The 16302-nt window shown below is 49.8% G+C and overlaps 3 protein-coding genes across 8 annotated transcripts; 1 reads left to right on the top strand and 2 right to left on the bottom strand.

Moving 5' to 3' along the window:
- Positions 1-107: 107 nt before the first annotated feature.
- On the bottom strand, positions 108-5086 carry ISG20L2 (interferon stimulated exonuclease gene 20 like 2). Its single transcript, XM_072946356.1, has 4 exons — positions 4700-5086; positions 3228-4079; positions 1101-1301; positions 108-396 (listed from the first exon to the last, which is right to left on the bottom strand). The coding sequence occupies exons 2-4, from the start codon at positions 3960-3962 to the stop codon at positions 283-285; spliced, it is 1050 nt and encodes a 349-aa protein (XP_072802457.1). The 5' UTR covers positions 3963-4079; positions 4700-5086; the 3' UTR covers positions 108-282.
- METTL25B (methyltransferase like 25B) lies at positions 4477-11470 on the top strand. Of its 5 annotated transcripts, none has more exons than XM_072946353.1 (8): positions 4477-4642; positions 7578-7637; positions 7747-8217; positions 8692-8754; positions 8985-9128; positions 9618-10102; positions 10516-10700; positions 11122-11470. In XM_072946353.1, exons 3-8 carry the CDS (start codon positions 7930-7932, stop codon positions 11241-11243), a joined length of 1287 nt encoding a protein of 428 aa, XP_072802454.1. In that variant the 5' UTR covers positions 4477-4642; positions 7578-7637; positions 7747-7929; the 3' UTR covers positions 11244-11470. The 5 variants fall into 5 exon arrangements, with proteins under 5 accessions (XP_072802454.1, XP_006214653.2, XP_031545011.2 ...); XM_006214591.3 differs by lacking the exons at positions 4477-4642; positions 7578-7637 and adding an exon at positions 4754-5519 and having other exon boundaries at positions 7747-7871; positions 8025-8217; XM_031689151.2 differs by lacking the exons at positions 4477-4642; positions 7578-7637 and adding an exon at positions 4947-5519 and having other exon boundaries at positions 7747-7871; positions 8110-8217.
- Positions 11471-11786: 316 nt separating this feature from the next.
- Positions 11787-15695, bottom strand: MRPL24 (mitochondrial ribosomal protein L24). 2 transcript variants are annotated; one of them, XM_006214589.4, is made up of 6 exons: positions 15502-15695; positions 12967-13210; positions 12791-12886; positions 12475-12578; positions 12111-12241; positions 11787-12014 (listed from the first exon to the last, which is right to left on the bottom strand). In XM_006214589.4, the coding sequence occupies exons 2-6, from the start codon at positions 13147-13149 to the stop codon at positions 11878-11880; spliced, it is 651 nt and encodes a 216-aa protein (XP_006214651.1). In that variant the 5' UTR covers positions 13150-13210; positions 15502-15695; the 3' UTR covers positions 11787-11877. The 2 variants fall into 2 exon arrangements, with proteins under 2 accessions (XP_006214651.1, XP_006214652.1); XM_006214590.4 differs by having other exon boundaries at positions 15366-15520.
- Positions 15696-16302: the final 607 nt, after the last annotated feature.

Below are 16302 nucleotides of genomic sequence, written 5' to 3'. Positions count from 1 at the left end.
CACCCTGGGACCTGTGGTTAGCACCGTTTAAGAGGTAAACAGCCTAGGGCTGGGTTCTTACATGGAAGCTTCCTTCTTCCATAGGACACTTAACCAGACACAGAACATAACACCTGAGGTGAAATTTCAATGGATACTAAGTCTGGGGTGGAGCCTCATTCTCCCCAACAACTCCAGCTTCCAAAGGTGTGGAGCTGGAAGAGCTGTCCATTGGTCCACTGCCCTGTTCTCCTGGGTGCGGTGCTGCCTCTGCCTCCCACATTACCAGCATCCCCACTGCCACTAGTCTTTTGGGGGATTCTGGGCCAGGTGCTGTTCCCACTCAACTTCAACCAACTTGTACAGTTCCATGGTGGCCTGAGCATCTTCCACAGAGGAATGTCCACTTTTCCCAACCTGAACAAGGGAGGAAGAAAAGAGCATAAAGTTACAAGTTGTTTTCTTCCCTTCCCAACCAGCTCCCTCCAACCCCAATGATGCTGCTGCTTCTGTAGTTAGTGGGCTGAAAAGGCAGAACTCCGGTGGTGCCCTACACCTTATCTAATTTTAGGGGTTCAACTTCTATGCTATTGCCTACCTCAACCCTTTCTAGGGCAACATATATATATATATGCCATACTGTTTGTTCTACATTCTCCTGTAGAGACAGAACATATATCATAGACAGGCCTTCTGAGTCTTCCATATTCCCCAGTTCCTTAACTGATCTATATATGATATGTGTCTACACCCTCCTGCCCAGAAGGCCACCACCTCTTTGAGTGCCAAACATGTGAAATATATAAGAGGTCCTTGCATCCAGGATGTGGTCTTTTAGACCACAACTACTTGTTTTCTACTTCTCTTAAGTCGTGATTTAACTCTCATTTTAAGGTTTTTTTCCTTTTCCAAGTACCGTTTGGAACACTCTGAGAGATGGAGAACAAGAAATGTTATCCTTATGTGCAGATGAACCCCTTTGCCCAAAGCTCTTCCCATCAGAGCATCCCGCCCAGATCTCTCTAAAACCAGTGGAACTCCAGGGTCAGAGCCCTAGACAGGCAGCAAGAGAGCCTCTAGTGTCCAAGCTAGGAGGCTGGAAGCATCTGGGGAGATGCTACCTGGATGTCCCGGTTCAGCAGCTTCTTGGTGAGACGCTTCAGAGACATGGTGGCATTCTCTGGGCAGTCAGCCTTACGGTTGAGGAGGGGGATATGAGAGGTGTCCCGGGTGAGGGACTTGGGGTGAAAGTACTGAAGGGCTTTGAAGTCGTTGTGGATGGCATGCCCCACCACTATCTTCCCTGTGAGAATCTTCAAGATCTGAAACAGGCATGGAAGAGGTGATGGTGAGGAGGACTCAAAGATGTAGACCCTGCATCCTGAAAACCCAACACGGCCACAAGTCCTTCTAGGTTCTTTTCACCAGTTGCCCACCTGCCTTATCCTTGAAATATCCTCTCCCACAAATTTTCTTTCACCTGAAATCCACCTCCTCTCCCAGAAGTGAAAGTAGGTATTTTCCATGGTATAACCCTGTTTCGACTTCTATCACACATGGCTCCTTATTGTCTCATTAAATTCTACTCCAGTGTGATACTCATTTAACTACCTAGTTCAGTCCTGGCTTGATACTTAAAGTTCTTTAACCACGATCATTATGTTTGCCTTAGACAGAGGCTGGGACAAATATTGTCAAAGACAGGTTCCAGGGAGATAATGGAAACCCAAAATTATATGCACATAGATATGTGTATATTTGGAGGGGGGGTTGAGGGGAGGGGGAGAAATCCATGCCTTTCATCAGATTCTCAAAGGGCCTATAAGCCATAAAAGATTATGAATAACTTACAAAGACTGAAGAGGGAAGTAATCAAGTGATCTTTGATTATGTTGCTTTATCAAAGTCAGTTCCACTGCTTTATAGCTCCTCCTGCTCATAACCAGAGGGCACCTTATTCACACTAGTCTTGGAACCAAATAATTTCTCACCATTTCAGAATCTTAAAGTGTAAGAACATACTACCAGTGAGGACAACTGAAGAATATGCCATGAACCCTGAAGGACATTACCAAAATGGGGTTCCAAACAGGTTGTGAACAAGAGCAACAGGCCTGGAATCAATGACTGGCCTCCCAATGGGACCCCTGGAAGGGAACAGGCTCATCTGGATGTACCTTAGTCTCATACCCCAGCTTGGGCGCTGGTTTTTATGATGAAAACAAGATATAGTCCAATCAACTGGGTACTGAGTTGCTAACTTTACCTGCAGTTTAGTGACCACCAACATCTTTACTTCGCATTAACTTCAACACATAGCCCTCATTAAAGCTGAGGGGATTTAATGTCTCAGACCCGCCCCACCTTCTGCATCTCCCAAGACTGCTCAGCTGTGCCCTTCGTGCCAGAATGTTCTTCAGTTCTTTTTTTCAAGTTCTTTCTAAAATCCAGCTGTTCCACCTCTAACAAAACTCCTCCAATGGACTGTTCTGGCATTTAAGGAGTGATTGGAACAGTGTGTCTAAAGAAGGCAAAGACAGCGGAGCTGAAATTACAAAGAAGTGAACCAAGGGCGCCCTCTGGAGGCCTCCCAAGACCGGCAGGCTCCACTCCCCTTCACCTCTACCAGCTCTCGCTCCTTTCCTATTTTGTGTCCCCAGTATTCAGCATGGGGCTTAAAGTGACTAAGTTTGCTCAGTGAGGGAGGTGAGAACCCTGACATACCAGTCCCGTATCTTTTATCCCCTTCACTGCAGGCTACGTGTTCCAGTTACATAAATGCCCCAGCTCCTTCTGTCAACATTCTGCCTCTCCTACCACCAACTTTCCACATTGCCACGGACTGCTTCTTGCTTGGGAGGTCCTCTCCACCTCTGTTCTCAACCCTAGGCTCCAACTCTACAAGGCATTCTCAAATTGAGCCCCTTGCCCCTGGCCCTCATGCCTGCTGCTCTGTCCATCAAAACCGGCTGTTATTTCTCTATGCAGATTCCCAGTTCTCCAGATGAGGGTTCTACTTGGGACCTAATATAGATCTTAACTAATGAAATTTGTTATACCAGCTAATTGTACCTTTCCACACTTTCACCACTCCTTATCCCAAGAGAAAGCCGCCTTCTGATATTCTACTCTCTCCATCCATCCCTCCCCTCCTTTGGCGCCTTCCCAGACTGATATCCTTCTCTGAAAAATTATTTGGACCTCTCTCCATCCACCTTGCTGCTACCATCGTGCTCCATGCCTCTCACCTGGCTCCGAGCAATCTTGAAGGGTGTAGCATTCACCATGTGCTGCTTCCGGATACCACTCCATCTGGTCCGGTAGTCCACGATGTGGCAGGGGGGAAGGATGTACTCATCATAAAGCACATCTCCGCTGTAGTTGACAATGCTACATCGAGCCAAGGAGCTGACATGCCCCTTGGGTCCCGTGCCCACCATCTCACAGTCCATTGCCACCATGTTCCTCGGCATCTTCTGGGATGCTCCAGAATATTTATTCTCTGAATGAGTGTTGGTGGAGTTCTGGGGGACATTTTTCTGAGGAGGGTTCTTCTGGGAGCCTTTCTTCTGGGGGCGAGTTGGGTGGCTCTTAATCTTTGGTAGGGCACTCTGGAACTCCCCCAGCAAATCTACTTTAGCCGCAACAGAACCAGCCTTCTGTGAAGGGGCAGGGGTCAGCCAAGGCACTGCAGCTTTCTTGTCCAGAGACTGCTCCGACCCACTGCTGGAGGCAGCTGTCTTTTTCTTTTTTGGAAGGGGAGGGACCTTCCAAGCGCCATCTACCTTAGGAGTTTCCCCTTTCTTTGGAAGTTCTGAGTGCAACTTAGGCACCTTGCTAGGGGGCTGCTTCTTCTTATTCAGAAAACCTTTCCGTTCCAAGAGCCGCCGCTTCTTGACAAATTTTTGGTGCTTGGCATTCCCTTCTAATGCCTTTTTAGGAGGAGGTTCGCCAAAATCCAGATTGAGGAGTAAGGTAGACATGATGACAGTGGATGGTGGGCGAACAGTTGGGAAGAGTAGTTTACCAATGAGAGGAGGAGAGAAAACTCATCCTCTGCTGAATCCCACACACCAACATCTGGAGGTTTGTGGTATAACCTGGGGAAGAAAGTGATCCTGATAACGGAGCCCATTGGCTTGGGAACCAATAAGATATGACCCCTTTCTGTAGAACTTTAGAAAGGAAAGACTTCAGAGCAACCTCTCAGTTAATGTAATGTATGAAATGATGCAAGGAGCACTGTCTGAAACAGGAAGCCCGGGTTCTAGCGAAGGTCCACAATTCACCAGCTGTATGGTGTAAGGGAAGCCATTCCCCCTCTCTAGATCTCAGTCTCATTTGTAAACGGGGGATCTGAAGGGCCAAACAGCTGGAACTCTGAATCTGGAACGCCAGAACAGGTGAGCTCTATTACCTGCCCAGGGAAAGAACGTCTAAGTATGCTCGAAGGCAATGACGCGTATGGCATGGATGACCTCTGGGTTACCCAGGCATTCCCAGTGCGGGCCCCACGAACAGAGATATAAATCCAGGCACCCCTTTCCCTCGTTCCAGGTGGGGGAAAACCACATGCATCTCACTCAAGGCCTTCTCCCAAGAAAGAACCTTTGACAACACATATCAGCATGGGGGAGACCGAGGCTGGGGACAACCTATCCTGGTGAGCACACTTTGGCGGTCCGGGGCAGGAGCCAGCCCCACATGCTCACACACCTACCTCCTAGATGGGTCCAGCTAAGGCCGGAAGCGTCCGGAGCCGGATACGGAAATTGGCGCGCGTCGTCGAGGCCCGGGCCGGCAGGCGCGTGGATTAGAACGCGCCAGGGGTCGGCGCGCGCGTACCCGCAGCGCCCCAGCCTCCGGGAGCGAGGCCAGGGATTCTGAGTGTGTGAGGAGCGGCAGCGGCGGCGGCGGTGGGGGCGGCGTGGGTGGGGGCGGGGGCGGGATGCGCTCCCCGGCCCCTCTAGCCCCTTGGAGGTACAACTCGAAGGTGTGGGGAGACCGCGACAAACGGGAACTGCAGTGCGCCGGAGACCCCGGCTCTCACTTCCGGAAGAGGAGGGAAGTGTACGGGAAGAGGCGGGACCTGGGGCGGGACCTGGAATTGGCCCGCCCTTCTCCGTGAGCTGGGCGCCCTAGCACGCCTCTGTGGCGTCACTGCGCTGCCTCGCCGCCGCCCCGCTTGTCTCCGACGCTGTCACCTTCGCGTGTGGGTCGTCGTGACCTGTGACGTCGGGAGGGCACCTGACGTATTCAACCCCAGCCTGGAATCCCGGAAAGGCAGCGTCGGGGACCGAATTCCGAGCGCTTTCTTCCCGTTCCGCCTGCAGACCTGAGCTCAGCCCAGGTCTTCGACCCGCGTGGTCCTGACCCTGGTTGCCTTCTCACTGCATTCTCGTTCCCGGCGCCACCGATTGGACCCCGGAATGCCAGGGGTTTCCGCCCGGGGCCTCTCTCACGAGGAGAGGAGACAGCTAGCTGTGAACCTGACCCGAGTCTTGACGCTCTACCGTTCCATCCTGGACGCCTACATCATCGTGAGGCCACAGGGATGTGGGTGGGGTGCTCCTGGTTGTGTTGTTGGCTAAGTGCTCACGACAGGGAGAGAATCTGGAGAGTTAGCTTCTGATATGTTTTCTTGTATGAGTTCCTTCAGTCTTTTGTACAAGAAAGGGTTGAAGCTGAGGCAACCTCCCCTTTTTTCCCAGATGACCTAAATATTAGTATTTCTAGCATCTGGGTTGTTTTTCTAACCTTTTCAGATCCAAAGTAATAAAACGCACGGGCATTTGACGCATGTTTCTGCGGCTACGGTGAACTCTCCCAGGAACATGTGAGGTGTTCCAAGAACACACATGTTCATTCATTCAAGCTTTGAATAAATTCCTGGTTTTGCAGTGTAATGGACAGTTCTAACTTTGGAATCAGACACACCTGTATTAGAATACTGCCTTCCCTGCTGTTAACCTTAGGTACTTAAAAAACAAAAACAAACAAAAACTCCTCCTATCCCTGGTTTCTCAACTGTAAAATGGATCCCTTTCTGAAGGACAATTGTGAAAAATAAATGAGATGATGTATAAATGGCACCAGCATCCACTGAATTGTTCAGCTCCCAAACGCAGAAGCCATCCTTGATGCAGCTCTTTTCTTTATTGATCTACAATCCAGTGCTTCAACAAGCCCTGTTGGTTCAACCTCCAGAATAGATATCAATCTCACCCATTTGTCTTCATCTCCATTGCTGCCACCCTAGGCCAAGCCAACAACATCTCTCTCCTGGACTGCTTCCTAACTGATCTTTGTGTTTGCTTCCTCCCTTCCATAACCAGTTCTCACAAAACTACCAGATTGATCTTTTTAAAATATAAATCTGATCATGACACTTCCCTTGCTTCCTAGGTACTTTGATGAAATCCTCTTTACTGTTACCTATAAAGTCCTACATGATCTGTCCCCTGCTCCCTTTTTAACCCCATCGCATTTTATTCTCTCCCACATGGACTATACTACACTGGCCTGATTCAGGCCTTTGCACATACTGATCTACCTGGAATCCTTTTCCTCCACAGAGAGTCAGTTGAGTAGGGTGGTTAAGAGCATGAACTCTAGAGTCAAACTGGTTTCAAATCCCAGCTGTGCTACTTACTAGCTTTTTGACTTGGACAAATTACTTAATTACTGTGCTTCAGTTTCCTTATGTGTAAAATGAGGAATAAAAATGGTACATCTCATACAATTGTTTTGAGGATTAAATGCATTAATACATGTAAAGTGTTTCAGACAGTGCCTGGCATGTTAAACTATTTTGTGTTTGCTATTACCTTTTTTTTTCTTAAGATGGAATTATTATTTTAGTTTCAGGTGTGTAACAGTGATTCATATTTGTATATATTGTGAAATTATCATGGTAACTCTGGTTAATATCCATCACCATGCATAGTTACATTTTTCCCTTCTGATGAGAACTTTTAAGATCTACTCTCAGCAACTTTCAAAAATACAGTACAGTATTATTCACTGTTGTCACCATGCTTTACATTACATCCCCATGACATTTATTTCATAACTGGAAGTTTGTACCTTTGACTCCCTTCACCCATTTTACCCACCTCACCCCCACCTCTGGCAACCACTGCCTGAAATTTTTTTACATGCCCTGTTTTCTGTTCATCATTCAAGTCTGAGCTCAAGTGTCAATTCCTCAGATAAGTCGTCCCTCATTACTCCATCTAAAGTAGTACTCTCTCAAATTTTCCATTATGTTACTGTGTCATTAGTGTTTTATTGTCTATGTGGCATTTGATGTTACCTGAAATAATTTTTTAAATGTAAACTCTGCTTGAGCAAAAATCTTGTCTGTCTGGTTCATTGTATCCCCTGAGTCTAGAATAGAGCTTGGTGCCTAACCAAAGCTCCAGAATTTGTGTTGAACAAATGAAGGAATAAAAATACATTCTGGCATATATAATGTCTGTTATAGAAAGTGTCTGGCTCATGTAATGGTAGATTATTAGGTGGTAACATACTAATACTGATTATTGGTCACTGGGGTGTTGAGGATGCAGCTGTGAAGACATTATCTCTGCCCTTAGGTTCAGCTGAGTGGAGAAAACAGACATGTAAATGCTAAACTGCTAAAAGAAGTGACTCCAGTGAGTAGAGCTGCCTGCTAGTTGCAGCCAGTGGCCCTGTGTTGAGAATGGGCCAAGGAAGACTGGAAAGGGTAGTAGCCTGTTGACTGCTTCTCCCCTTCTCCTACAGGAATTTTTCACAGACAACCTGTGGGGCACACTCCCTTGCTCATGGCAGGAAGCACTGGATGGACTGAACCCACCACAGCTGGCCACACTGCTGCTGGGGATGCCTGGGGAAGGGGAAGTGGTCAGGTATGGGCAAAAGGGGCCTGGTGCTAGCGCTCTCCAGCGCTGAGCCCTGTGGGGAGCCATGGCTCAGTCTCACAAGGGCTTCCTGGGTTGTCAACTGGCACACTCAGGATGCAATGGGACTATTCACTGGGGGCCTGGGCCGGGCTATCTCAGGTACAGGTCGGTGTGGCCACTCACCCTGCTGGCCCTGAAGTCCACAGCCTATGCCCTGGCCTTTACCCGGACGCCTGGGTTTCAGACCCCCTCAGAGTTCCTGGAGAACCCCAGCCAGAGTTCCCGACTGACAGCTCCATTCCGGAAACATGTCAGGCCCAAGAAGCAGCATGAGATTCGGAGGCTGGGAGAGGTGAGGAGATGGCTGGGGTATAGGTGGTGTCTGGGAGCTTGGGGACTCCTTAGGCCTGTGGGTTACAAAGATGTGGTTACCTTATATCACCTGCAGAACCAGATGCCCTAGAAGGTCCCTTCCTCGTCAGGTATACAATAATCATATCTTCATCCTTTTGCCGGGTAGGTTGGTGGCTATATTTGAATCACTGTCTTGTTCTTGTTCTGATACCTTCACAATCTGCTCATGGCTTCACAGTGGATCTCTTCTTGTTCTGTGGGGGAGATTGAATCACTGGCCTGAGAGGAGCAAGGAGAGTAGCCTGAGCCTGGGGTCAGCACACCCCACTTTGGTTTCCCTGTCTCTTGTCTCTTCTATGGCAACCTCTACCCATCTTCCTCTGCCATCTTCAGCTCCTCACCCTCATTATGGGTGTTTGCCCGGGGAGCCAACAACCAATGCCCAGGAGACCTTTGCTCCCTCCCCTTTCAGTTGGTGAAGAAGCTGAGTGACCTCACAGGCTGCACCCAGGTTGTGGATGTAGGCTCAGGCCAGGTGAGCCAATCCCTGACATTCTGGGTTTTTGTTACTATAGTGGGACTAGAACAGCTGGAAGGCAGATTATCAGGCCACAGGCCCAAGGAAGCAGGTGTTAAGGAGCGGTAGAAGTAAGCTGGGCAGAATTTAAGACACCTGGGAGCCAGGTGTCTAAGCCACAGAGAGGGAGGGTGACGTGGAAAGGACACTGAGCAGGCTTGTCTTCACCCTCCCTCTCATGACTCCAGGGCCATCTCTCCCGCTTCATGTCCCTGGGGCTGGGACTGATGGTGAAGAGCATTGAAGGGGATCAGAGACTGGTGGAGAGAGCCCAGCGCCTGGACCAGGAGCTCCTGCAGGCTCTGGAGAAAGAGGAGAAGAGGAACCCACAGGTAGGGCAGCCCTTCCAGCAGCCAGGGCCGTGAGAGCCGGGTCTGCTTGTCTGGAACTGGGCACCAAGGCTGAGATCCCTCTTTTAATTTTCTCAGCTTGAGATGGTGTGGTCCCTAGTTCTGCTACCCCTTTCACTAGGTCCCTCCTTTGCTAAAGCCACCTCATATTTTAAAGTTACTTTCTAGTTAAAAAGTGCTTTCCACACCCATATGTCCTCACAACCGCCTGTGAAGTGGCCGGTCAGGTATTAGACTCATTACAAATGAGGAAACTGGGACTCAGATGAAAAGATTTGCAGTTAATAACGGTAGACCAGAATCTGTCCTATCTCCTGAGTGAAGGTCCCACTGTCTCCTGTGCCCCAGCTTCTCTCCCACCTTCCTCCTCGAGAAGGAACTCAAGTGGACAGATCCCTTCCTATGGCCTGAGGTGGCTTGGGGACAGCAAACAGACTTCCCACCTGCCTTTGTTTTGTCCTGCCTCCACAGGTGGTCCAAACTGGCCCTCGCCACTCCCCACACCACGTGGTTAGGTGGGTAGACCCCATGGCCCTGTGTGAGGAGCTTCTGCTTCCACTGGAGAACTCACCTCAGAGCGGGGCCCGCTTGCTGCTGACAGGCCTCCACGCCTGTGGGGATCTGAGTGTTGCCTTGCTGAGGCACTTCTGCTGCTGCCCCGAGGTGGCGGCCCTGGCCTCAGTGGGCTGCTGCTACATGAAGCTGAGTGACCCTGGTGGCTACCCACTGAGTCAATGGGTAGCTGGGCTGCCCGGCTATGAACTGCCCTACAGACTACGGGAGGGGGCCTGCCACGCCCTGGAGGAATATGCTGAGCGGCTACAGAAAGCAGGCCCCGGCCTCCGAACCCACTGCTACCGGGCAGCACTGGAGACGGTCATTCGGCACGCCCGGCCTGAGCTCCGTCGGCCAGGCGTGCAGGGGATCCCCAGGGTCCACGAGCTCAAGATTGAAGAGTGAGGCTGGGAAGGTTGGGGGGTGGGTGGGAGACGGGCATCACCTCCTAGAGGTATGATTCCCCTCTCACCCTCACTTGTCCTAAAGAAAATCTAAATGTGCTGGGGTGGGGCAGGGCAGGCAGACAGACGGGATGATTCTAAGGCAGCTTCAAATTTTCTTTAAAAGGGAGTTGTCAGTCTTTTATTAAGATATTTAAATGCTAAAGATATGGCTAAATAATGGGACAGCTTTGGCTGAAAATAAATTTTTGGATTGATCTGCTGCTCAGTGGACAGCTCAGCCAGAGAAACATGTCAAAATGCACCTTAGGGTAGCAAATCAAGCAAAATTGGAATCAAGTTAGAAATGGGCAGTTTGAATGGGAGGTTCCTAAAACCAGACTGAGTGCTGTCTGTGGCTGACCCCACAGATACGTGCAGCGGGGGCTACAGCGGGTGGGGCTGGATCCCCAGCTGCCGCTGAATCTGGCTGCCCTTCGGGCCCACCAGGCCCAGGAGAACCGTGTGGTGGCCTTCTTCAGCCTGGCCCTGCTGCTGGCCCCACTGGTGGAGACACTGATTCTACTGGACCGGCTGCTCTACCTTCAGGAGCAGGGTGAGGGTGGCCAAAGCAGGGCCAGAAGGGCTGGAGTTCTAGGGCTCTCCTTCAGGTCGCAGCCGCTGCACCTGCCGGGACTGGGTTCATCACTGTGGTGATTCTCAGACCACCTGCTTCAGGGTCAGGTGGGGTTGGGGTGAGGGACTTGTTAATGTAGATTCCCACTGAATTAGCCTGTGGCAGTACATCCCTGAGGTGCATGTTAAGCCAGCATCCCAGGCATTGAGAACCTACCACGTGCTGAGGACTGTCTCCTCCCAAGTCAGTGCCTTGGGCACCCATGGTAGAGAACTGGGTCTCCTTAGACCCCCTCGAGCCTCCCTTATGGGGAAAAGGGGCCATGCCTACAGGCCAGGCAGCAAGTGGCCAAGGGTTTGCTTTATTTCTCCCCTTCTGAGTAGCCCTGCCTTTCTCGCAGGCTTCCATGCTGAGCTCCTGCCCATCTTCAGCCCCGAACTCTCTCCCAGAAACCTAGTTCTGGTGGCTACCAAAAGGCCTCTGGGTGAGGCCTTCTGTGTTCTGGAGACTGAAGACAGCTGATGCAGCCTGAGGAAGGGCGGGCGTATCTCGGACCTCATCTGGAACTGCCAGGTGCCACGCTGGGTGGCAGTCTTCATTTCCTCAGCCAGAGAACCAGCATCCTACACTCTCCCTGGAATCCTGGTGCCTCACAAACCTTCAGCTTCTTATCCTTTCTCTCCCTCTGTGTGTTATATAGTATTATGTAAAAATTTTATTTTTTATTTATTAAAAAAGTGAAATCCTTATTTCCCTGATGTTTCTATTAAGCATAGAAAGGTCAGACATGCACCCTCCCTACTGAGATGCTGCTGAGGTGCTAAATTAGGTCTCACACCCCCAACCCCCTCTGTCTTCGGTAACAGGCAGCATCTTGTTACTCAGAAGTTTCCATGGAGGGAGACTGTCTCTCAGATTTCCATCCCAGAATCTGCAGGGCCACATTAAGACTGCCTAAGGTTTGGTCCCAACATCAGGACAGATGTCCCTTTCTTCCTTCAGTCCCTGAAACAGATGCACGAGGGTTAGGGGTGCCAGTTTACCAGAAGACAGCAGCTGCACACATGGGAGAACTCTAGGCTCTTTATTAGTGTCTGAAAAAGAAGTGGCTTGAAACTTCACGGCTAAGACAAGGAGAAGCTACTCTTCCCCAAACTCAATACCAGTAGACTTTCTTGTGTCTCCGAGTCTCCTGAATCCCCATCGCCTCCATCACCTCTTCCTCCAGTGTCTTTAGACGGGGCACATAGGTTCTTTCTAGAGCATCTTCCACTGATGTGTCTTTGGGACCATCTATTGAGCCAGAGGAAAGAAGATTGGGGGCGGTACTTAACACCCCTTACTCCCACTCTCCCCTCCCTCATTTTCCTGCCCCTCACTCAGCCTCACCAATCCATGTTTCAGGGACGATGCCATCAGCTCTGGGAAATTCAGGTTTAGGGATGATTCTTCCTGATCTTTTGGAGACTCGTACCCGCTCTCCTGCCTCAGTGAATCTCCACTCCACCTCAGTGGGTTTCCTAGTGGATACAAGAAGTGAGCCCAGCCAGGGAGCCAGGTCTCCCTGCCACCCTCCAACCCAAAAGTCAATAACTGAAAACACTGTGGTCACCATCTTGTTTCTCTGCTACCCCTGTACTGGGGTTTCCTACAGGGGGCCATGTCCATGAGATAGCCCCTCTCATTTTCCAGAGCATCCAACCCCCATTCCCTTTGGATAAATATGATCAACAGCAGAGCCTCATGTTCTTGCCTGTCCATCGGATCCACAAGTTTGACCTGGTTGTGGAGCAAGGGTGCTTCGCTGGGGATCATGGTTCCCCGGTAATCCGCAGTCTTGCCAATATACCGATAATGCTGTCCAAAAGAGGGGGGTGCTATCAGAAACCAAGGAGTGTGAAGGGGGCTTGCCTACCACAGCTCAGAGTATTCAGCCCAAGTTGAAAAGTATAAGCTTCAGTTGTCTCACCATCCCCTCAGCCAGTCTCCTGCCTCCCAGTGCTGCTCTTAATGGAGAGAGACACATGGGACAGGCTTCCGGAGCATCCCCATCCTCACTCTTCACTTACTGTATTCAGCCCCTCCACGACCACCCAGTTCCGCTGCCGGATGACTTGAACCACTTTGCCTTGCTTCCCAGCGTCCTTGCCTTCTAGGATCTCTACCTGTGAGGAGATAAGAGGGTCAAGGAGGGAGATCCCTGCCCAGGAGCCCCTCACCATCCTACCCCATCTGAGACTCTCACCCTGTCCCCACAGAACAGATGCCAGTCTTCATCAGAGATGGGTTCCACAGCCACCCGGCGCCGCCTGGTCCCTGGAGGGTTCTTCCTCTTGTCTGACAAGGAGCCTGGGCGGCTCATCCCATAGCGGTAGTTGGGAGGCAGAGTGACCTTGGATGCCAAGGCCAGCAGGGCAGAGAGCCGCATGGCTGGAGGCTGCGAGAATTCCCCTGGCCAGCAAAAGTCCCAGAAATCTTCTTAGTCAGCTCTGGGGTAGGACAAACAAGGGGGCAAAGAAATAAAGGAAGGAACATTTCTTTAAGTACTTTCTCCATGGCTCAATGGACCTCATCTTATTGAATCCTCACAAGATATTGCTTTTTTTTTTTTTTTTGGTCGGGGGCAGGGTGGAATTAGGTTTATTTAGCCGGAGGTACTGGGATTGACGTTGTGCATGCTAAGCATGCACTCTACCAAGGAGCTATACCTGCCCCCTCCCGATATTATTATATGAGGAAATAGACTCAGGTTAAGTGACCTGCCAGTGGTCATAAAGCTACTATGTGGGAGAATCTGCATTCAAACCCACATATATCTGACTTTAAAGTCCAAAAAGTTCAACAAGGCCAGGGATCATGTTATCTAGCTCACCCTTAAACAGCAGATCCTATAGGGCTTGGCACAAAGTGGGTCCTCAATAAATAGTTATTAAATAAATCCATGAACAGCAGGATGGGAAGATAACAGGTCACAGACAAAACATTGGCATAAGGCCAAAAGGCAGGCAGTTAGTTATAAGGTTAAACAAACAAACAGATAGCAGAGATAGAAACTGGAATTAAAATGTCCCCTCACCACTTCCAATTTCTAATCTTAATCAGGATAAGACCACTCCTCCCTAAGATAGTTTCTTTTTTAAAGGAAAAGGATCCAGAGGCAGATTCTAAGATTATAGGGTCCTGGATTTCCCTAAGTATGTACTCTAAGCCTCCCAATTTTAGATAATGGACTAAACCAATAGAGTGGTAAGAGAACTGAGGGCAAAAAATAATAAATGCTTCAGTTTATTGAGCACCTGCTACCTTCCAGGTGCCATGCTAAGTGCTTTCCTGTATCATCTCATGTAAGCCTAAGGACAACTGAAGAAGGAAATACCATTAACCTTGGTTTATAGCTAAGAACGAAGCATAACTTTAAAGTACAAATAAAGTGCACTAAATAACATAAAAAGCTCTGAAGTGAGAGTCAGATGACCCGGGTTCTGGTCCCTGCTCCACTATCAACCTATTTTGTGATCCTAGGCAACTTGACCTCCAACTTTCAGTTTCATCATCAGTACAACTTTACAGGGTTGTTTGTGTCACTCAAGTTATTTTTAACTATTTTTTTTTTTTAGTAAAGGTAGATTTATTTTGAGATACATACTGTATAGAGCGTAGGCTGTTTCAAAAGGGAAGAGGAAGGCCACGATGTGCGGGGGTTGAGTGCTCAGGTTAAAGTAAAAGTAAGTACACACTCCATAGACAGAGTGCACGCAGCCTCCAAAGAGGAGGGAGCAAGAGAGGCGGCCTAATTTTAACAACTTAACAAACCAAAGTGCAGAATGACGGGGATAGTATTATCCTTTTGAGTAAATTTAAATATATATACATATTGTCACAGGCATAAGTATTCATGAGAAGGAAACAGGAAACAACTAACATACTTGTTTTGAGTAAGAGGAAGTTTGGGAGGGCTCTTACTCTCCATCGTGTTCCTTTCCATAACGTTTGCATTTTCTAATGATGCGCATTAAAAAATATATTATCAACTGGTTTATCTGAACAGTGAGATATTGGGTCATTTTTCTTTATACCTCTCAACATGAAAAAGAAAAGATCTAGTGTTATTTTTAACTAATGTTGGATGTATGTAAGGGCCTAGGTGGTCCCATCCAGAATTTAAAAATGCTTTAGGGAGCACTATCATTTGACAGATCTAATGCTAGCAACTTCACTATTCCTGGCATTTGATCTTCATACAGCCCCCCTGAAGGAGGTTGACAGGAGACGAGGAAACCGAGGCCCTGAGAGCTGGCGAGTTGCCCTAGTTCATACAGCTTGATAGGAGCGGAGCCAATCTTAAGATCCGAGACTCCTGCGTGACTGCTGCAAGACAACCCTTAACCACAGTCATTCTAGATGTGAAGCTCTGGGAGGAGATCCCAGAAGCCAGCCCCCTAGATCTCGTCCTTTTTTCCCTCCAAATCCTGGAGAAGCTGGTGTCCCTTCCGCAGTGAGCCTTTCACAGTGTGCTCTGGGAGCGCCGTTCAAGGTAGTGAGGTAGAGCGTCTGCTGCCTCAGGCCCCGGCTCCAAAGACTTCCATGGCCAGCCCCAGCCTAGATGTGGGCGATGTCAAGCCCCCAGCAGTCTTCAGCACCCACCCGCTCCGAGCTTCCGATGCAGGGAGACCTCAGACGAGGCAACTGTGCCATGCCAGGAGAAAAGGAAGGCCCTTCCCGCTCCCGCCTCCCGGACGAGCCCAGAGCTGCCAACACCGCCGGGCCGCGCATCCCTCACCTTCGCTTTCCGCTGAGCCCGGGTTGCCTCCGCCTGTTTCTTCGGCACATGGGACCTGAGCCCCGAGCCCCGCCTCTCCCTATCCCTCGGCTTGCTGGGAAATGTAGTCTAGTCGTACAGTGGACGCTCAACAACGAATTTAGCCTCTTTGCATGCTGGGAGTTGTAGTCCGTTGCTACGGAGCAAGTGAGGGACAGGAAATTTGGTCGGGTAGGAAATCAAGGAAGCGCAAGAGCACCGTGAAGCACGTCGGGAGTTGAAGGCAAAGCCGGATAGGCTGCCGCGCCTGGCACATTCCTGCACATGCTCTGCGAGGAGGCCGCTGGGAATTGTAGTTACTAGAGACCGTGGCTCCATTTTCTAGGTGATCGCCGCTCCCTATTCAAAGCTGAGGGCCTTCCTTTCTGGTCAAGGTTATAGCCAGTATTCTTCCTGCCTGCCCTTCTCTGCTGGAGGGGGCCACGGCAGATAAAAGAATGTCACAGGCTTTCTAAAGAGATGAAACATGGGCCCTTCCAATGCCAGTCGAAGGTCTAGTCACAAAATGTCAGCCTGGAAGAATCTGAGAGAGGATCTAATCCATCCATTCCACTTAACTCAGGAGTACTGGGAGGATTCCACGTTATCAACCTCCCCACCCCTCCCCACCAGTTACCCGTGGCAGGTATCCCTAGCTTTGCCCTTGAGGGTCAAAGCTGTTTCTACAACCAGCCCCAACAGCCCCACTTCCATGGCCATCTAGGGCTGTGGCTGATACTGGCTGGCAATCTCTCATACCCTAGTTCTTGATCAAACTTGAAA

This window comes from Vicugna pacos, chromosome 21, assembly GCF_048564905.1.
Source record: "Vicugna pacos chromosome 21, VicPac4, whole genome shotgun sequence".
NCBI lineage: Eukaryota > Metazoa > Chordata > Mammalia > Artiodactyla > Camelidae > Vicugna > Vicugna pacos.
The sequence above is the reverse complement of the archived record's forward strand: the minus strand, read 5'-3'. Positions and strand labels throughout refer to the sequence as shown.

What these genes read in the sequence shown, in the direction of transcription:
- MRPL24 (XM_006214589.4), bottom strand. Translation starts at nt 13,149, where the DNA reads ATGCGGCTCTCTGCCCTGCTGGCCTTGGCATCCAAGGTCACTCTGCCT. An exon ending in ATCTGTTCTGTGGGGACAGG is followed by an intron (nt 12,887 to 12,966) that starts GTGAGAGTCTCA and finishes ATCTCCTCACAG; the next exon opens with GTAGAGATCCTAGAAGGCAA. An exon ending in CTTGTGGATCCGATGGACAG is followed by an intron (nt 12,242 to 12,474) that starts GCAAGAACATGA and finishes TGTATCCACTAG; the next exon opens with GAAACCCACTGAGGTGGAGT.
- METTL25B (XM_006214591.3), top strand. Translation starts at nt 5,409, where the DNA reads ATGCCAGGGGTTTCCGCCCGGGGCCTCTCTCACGAGGAGAGGAGACAG. An exon ending in TCCTGGACGCCTACATCATC is followed by an intron (nt 5,520 to 7,746) that starts GTGAGGCCACAG and finishes CTTCTCCTACAG; the next exon opens with GAATTTTTCACAGACAACCT. An exon ending in AGGAGAAGAGGAACCCACAG is followed by an intron (nt 9,129 to 9,617) that starts GTAGGGCAGCCC and finishes CTGCCTCCACAG; the next exon opens with GTGGTCCAAACTGGCCCTCG.
- ISG20L2 (XM_072946356.1), bottom strand. Translation starts at nt 3,962, where the DNA reads ATGTCTACCTTACTCCTCAATCTGGATTTTGGCGAACCTCCTCCTAAA. An exon ending in TCAAGATTGCTCGGAGCCAG is followed by an intron (nt 1,302 to 3,227) that starts GTGAGAGGCATG and finishes TGCCTGTTTCAG; the next exon opens with ATCTTGAAGATTCTCACAGG. An exon ending in TGCTGAACCGGGACATCCAG is followed by an intron (nt 397 to 1,100) that starts GTAGCATCTCCC and finishes TCCCTTGTTCAG; the next exon opens with GTTGGGAAAAGTGGACATTC.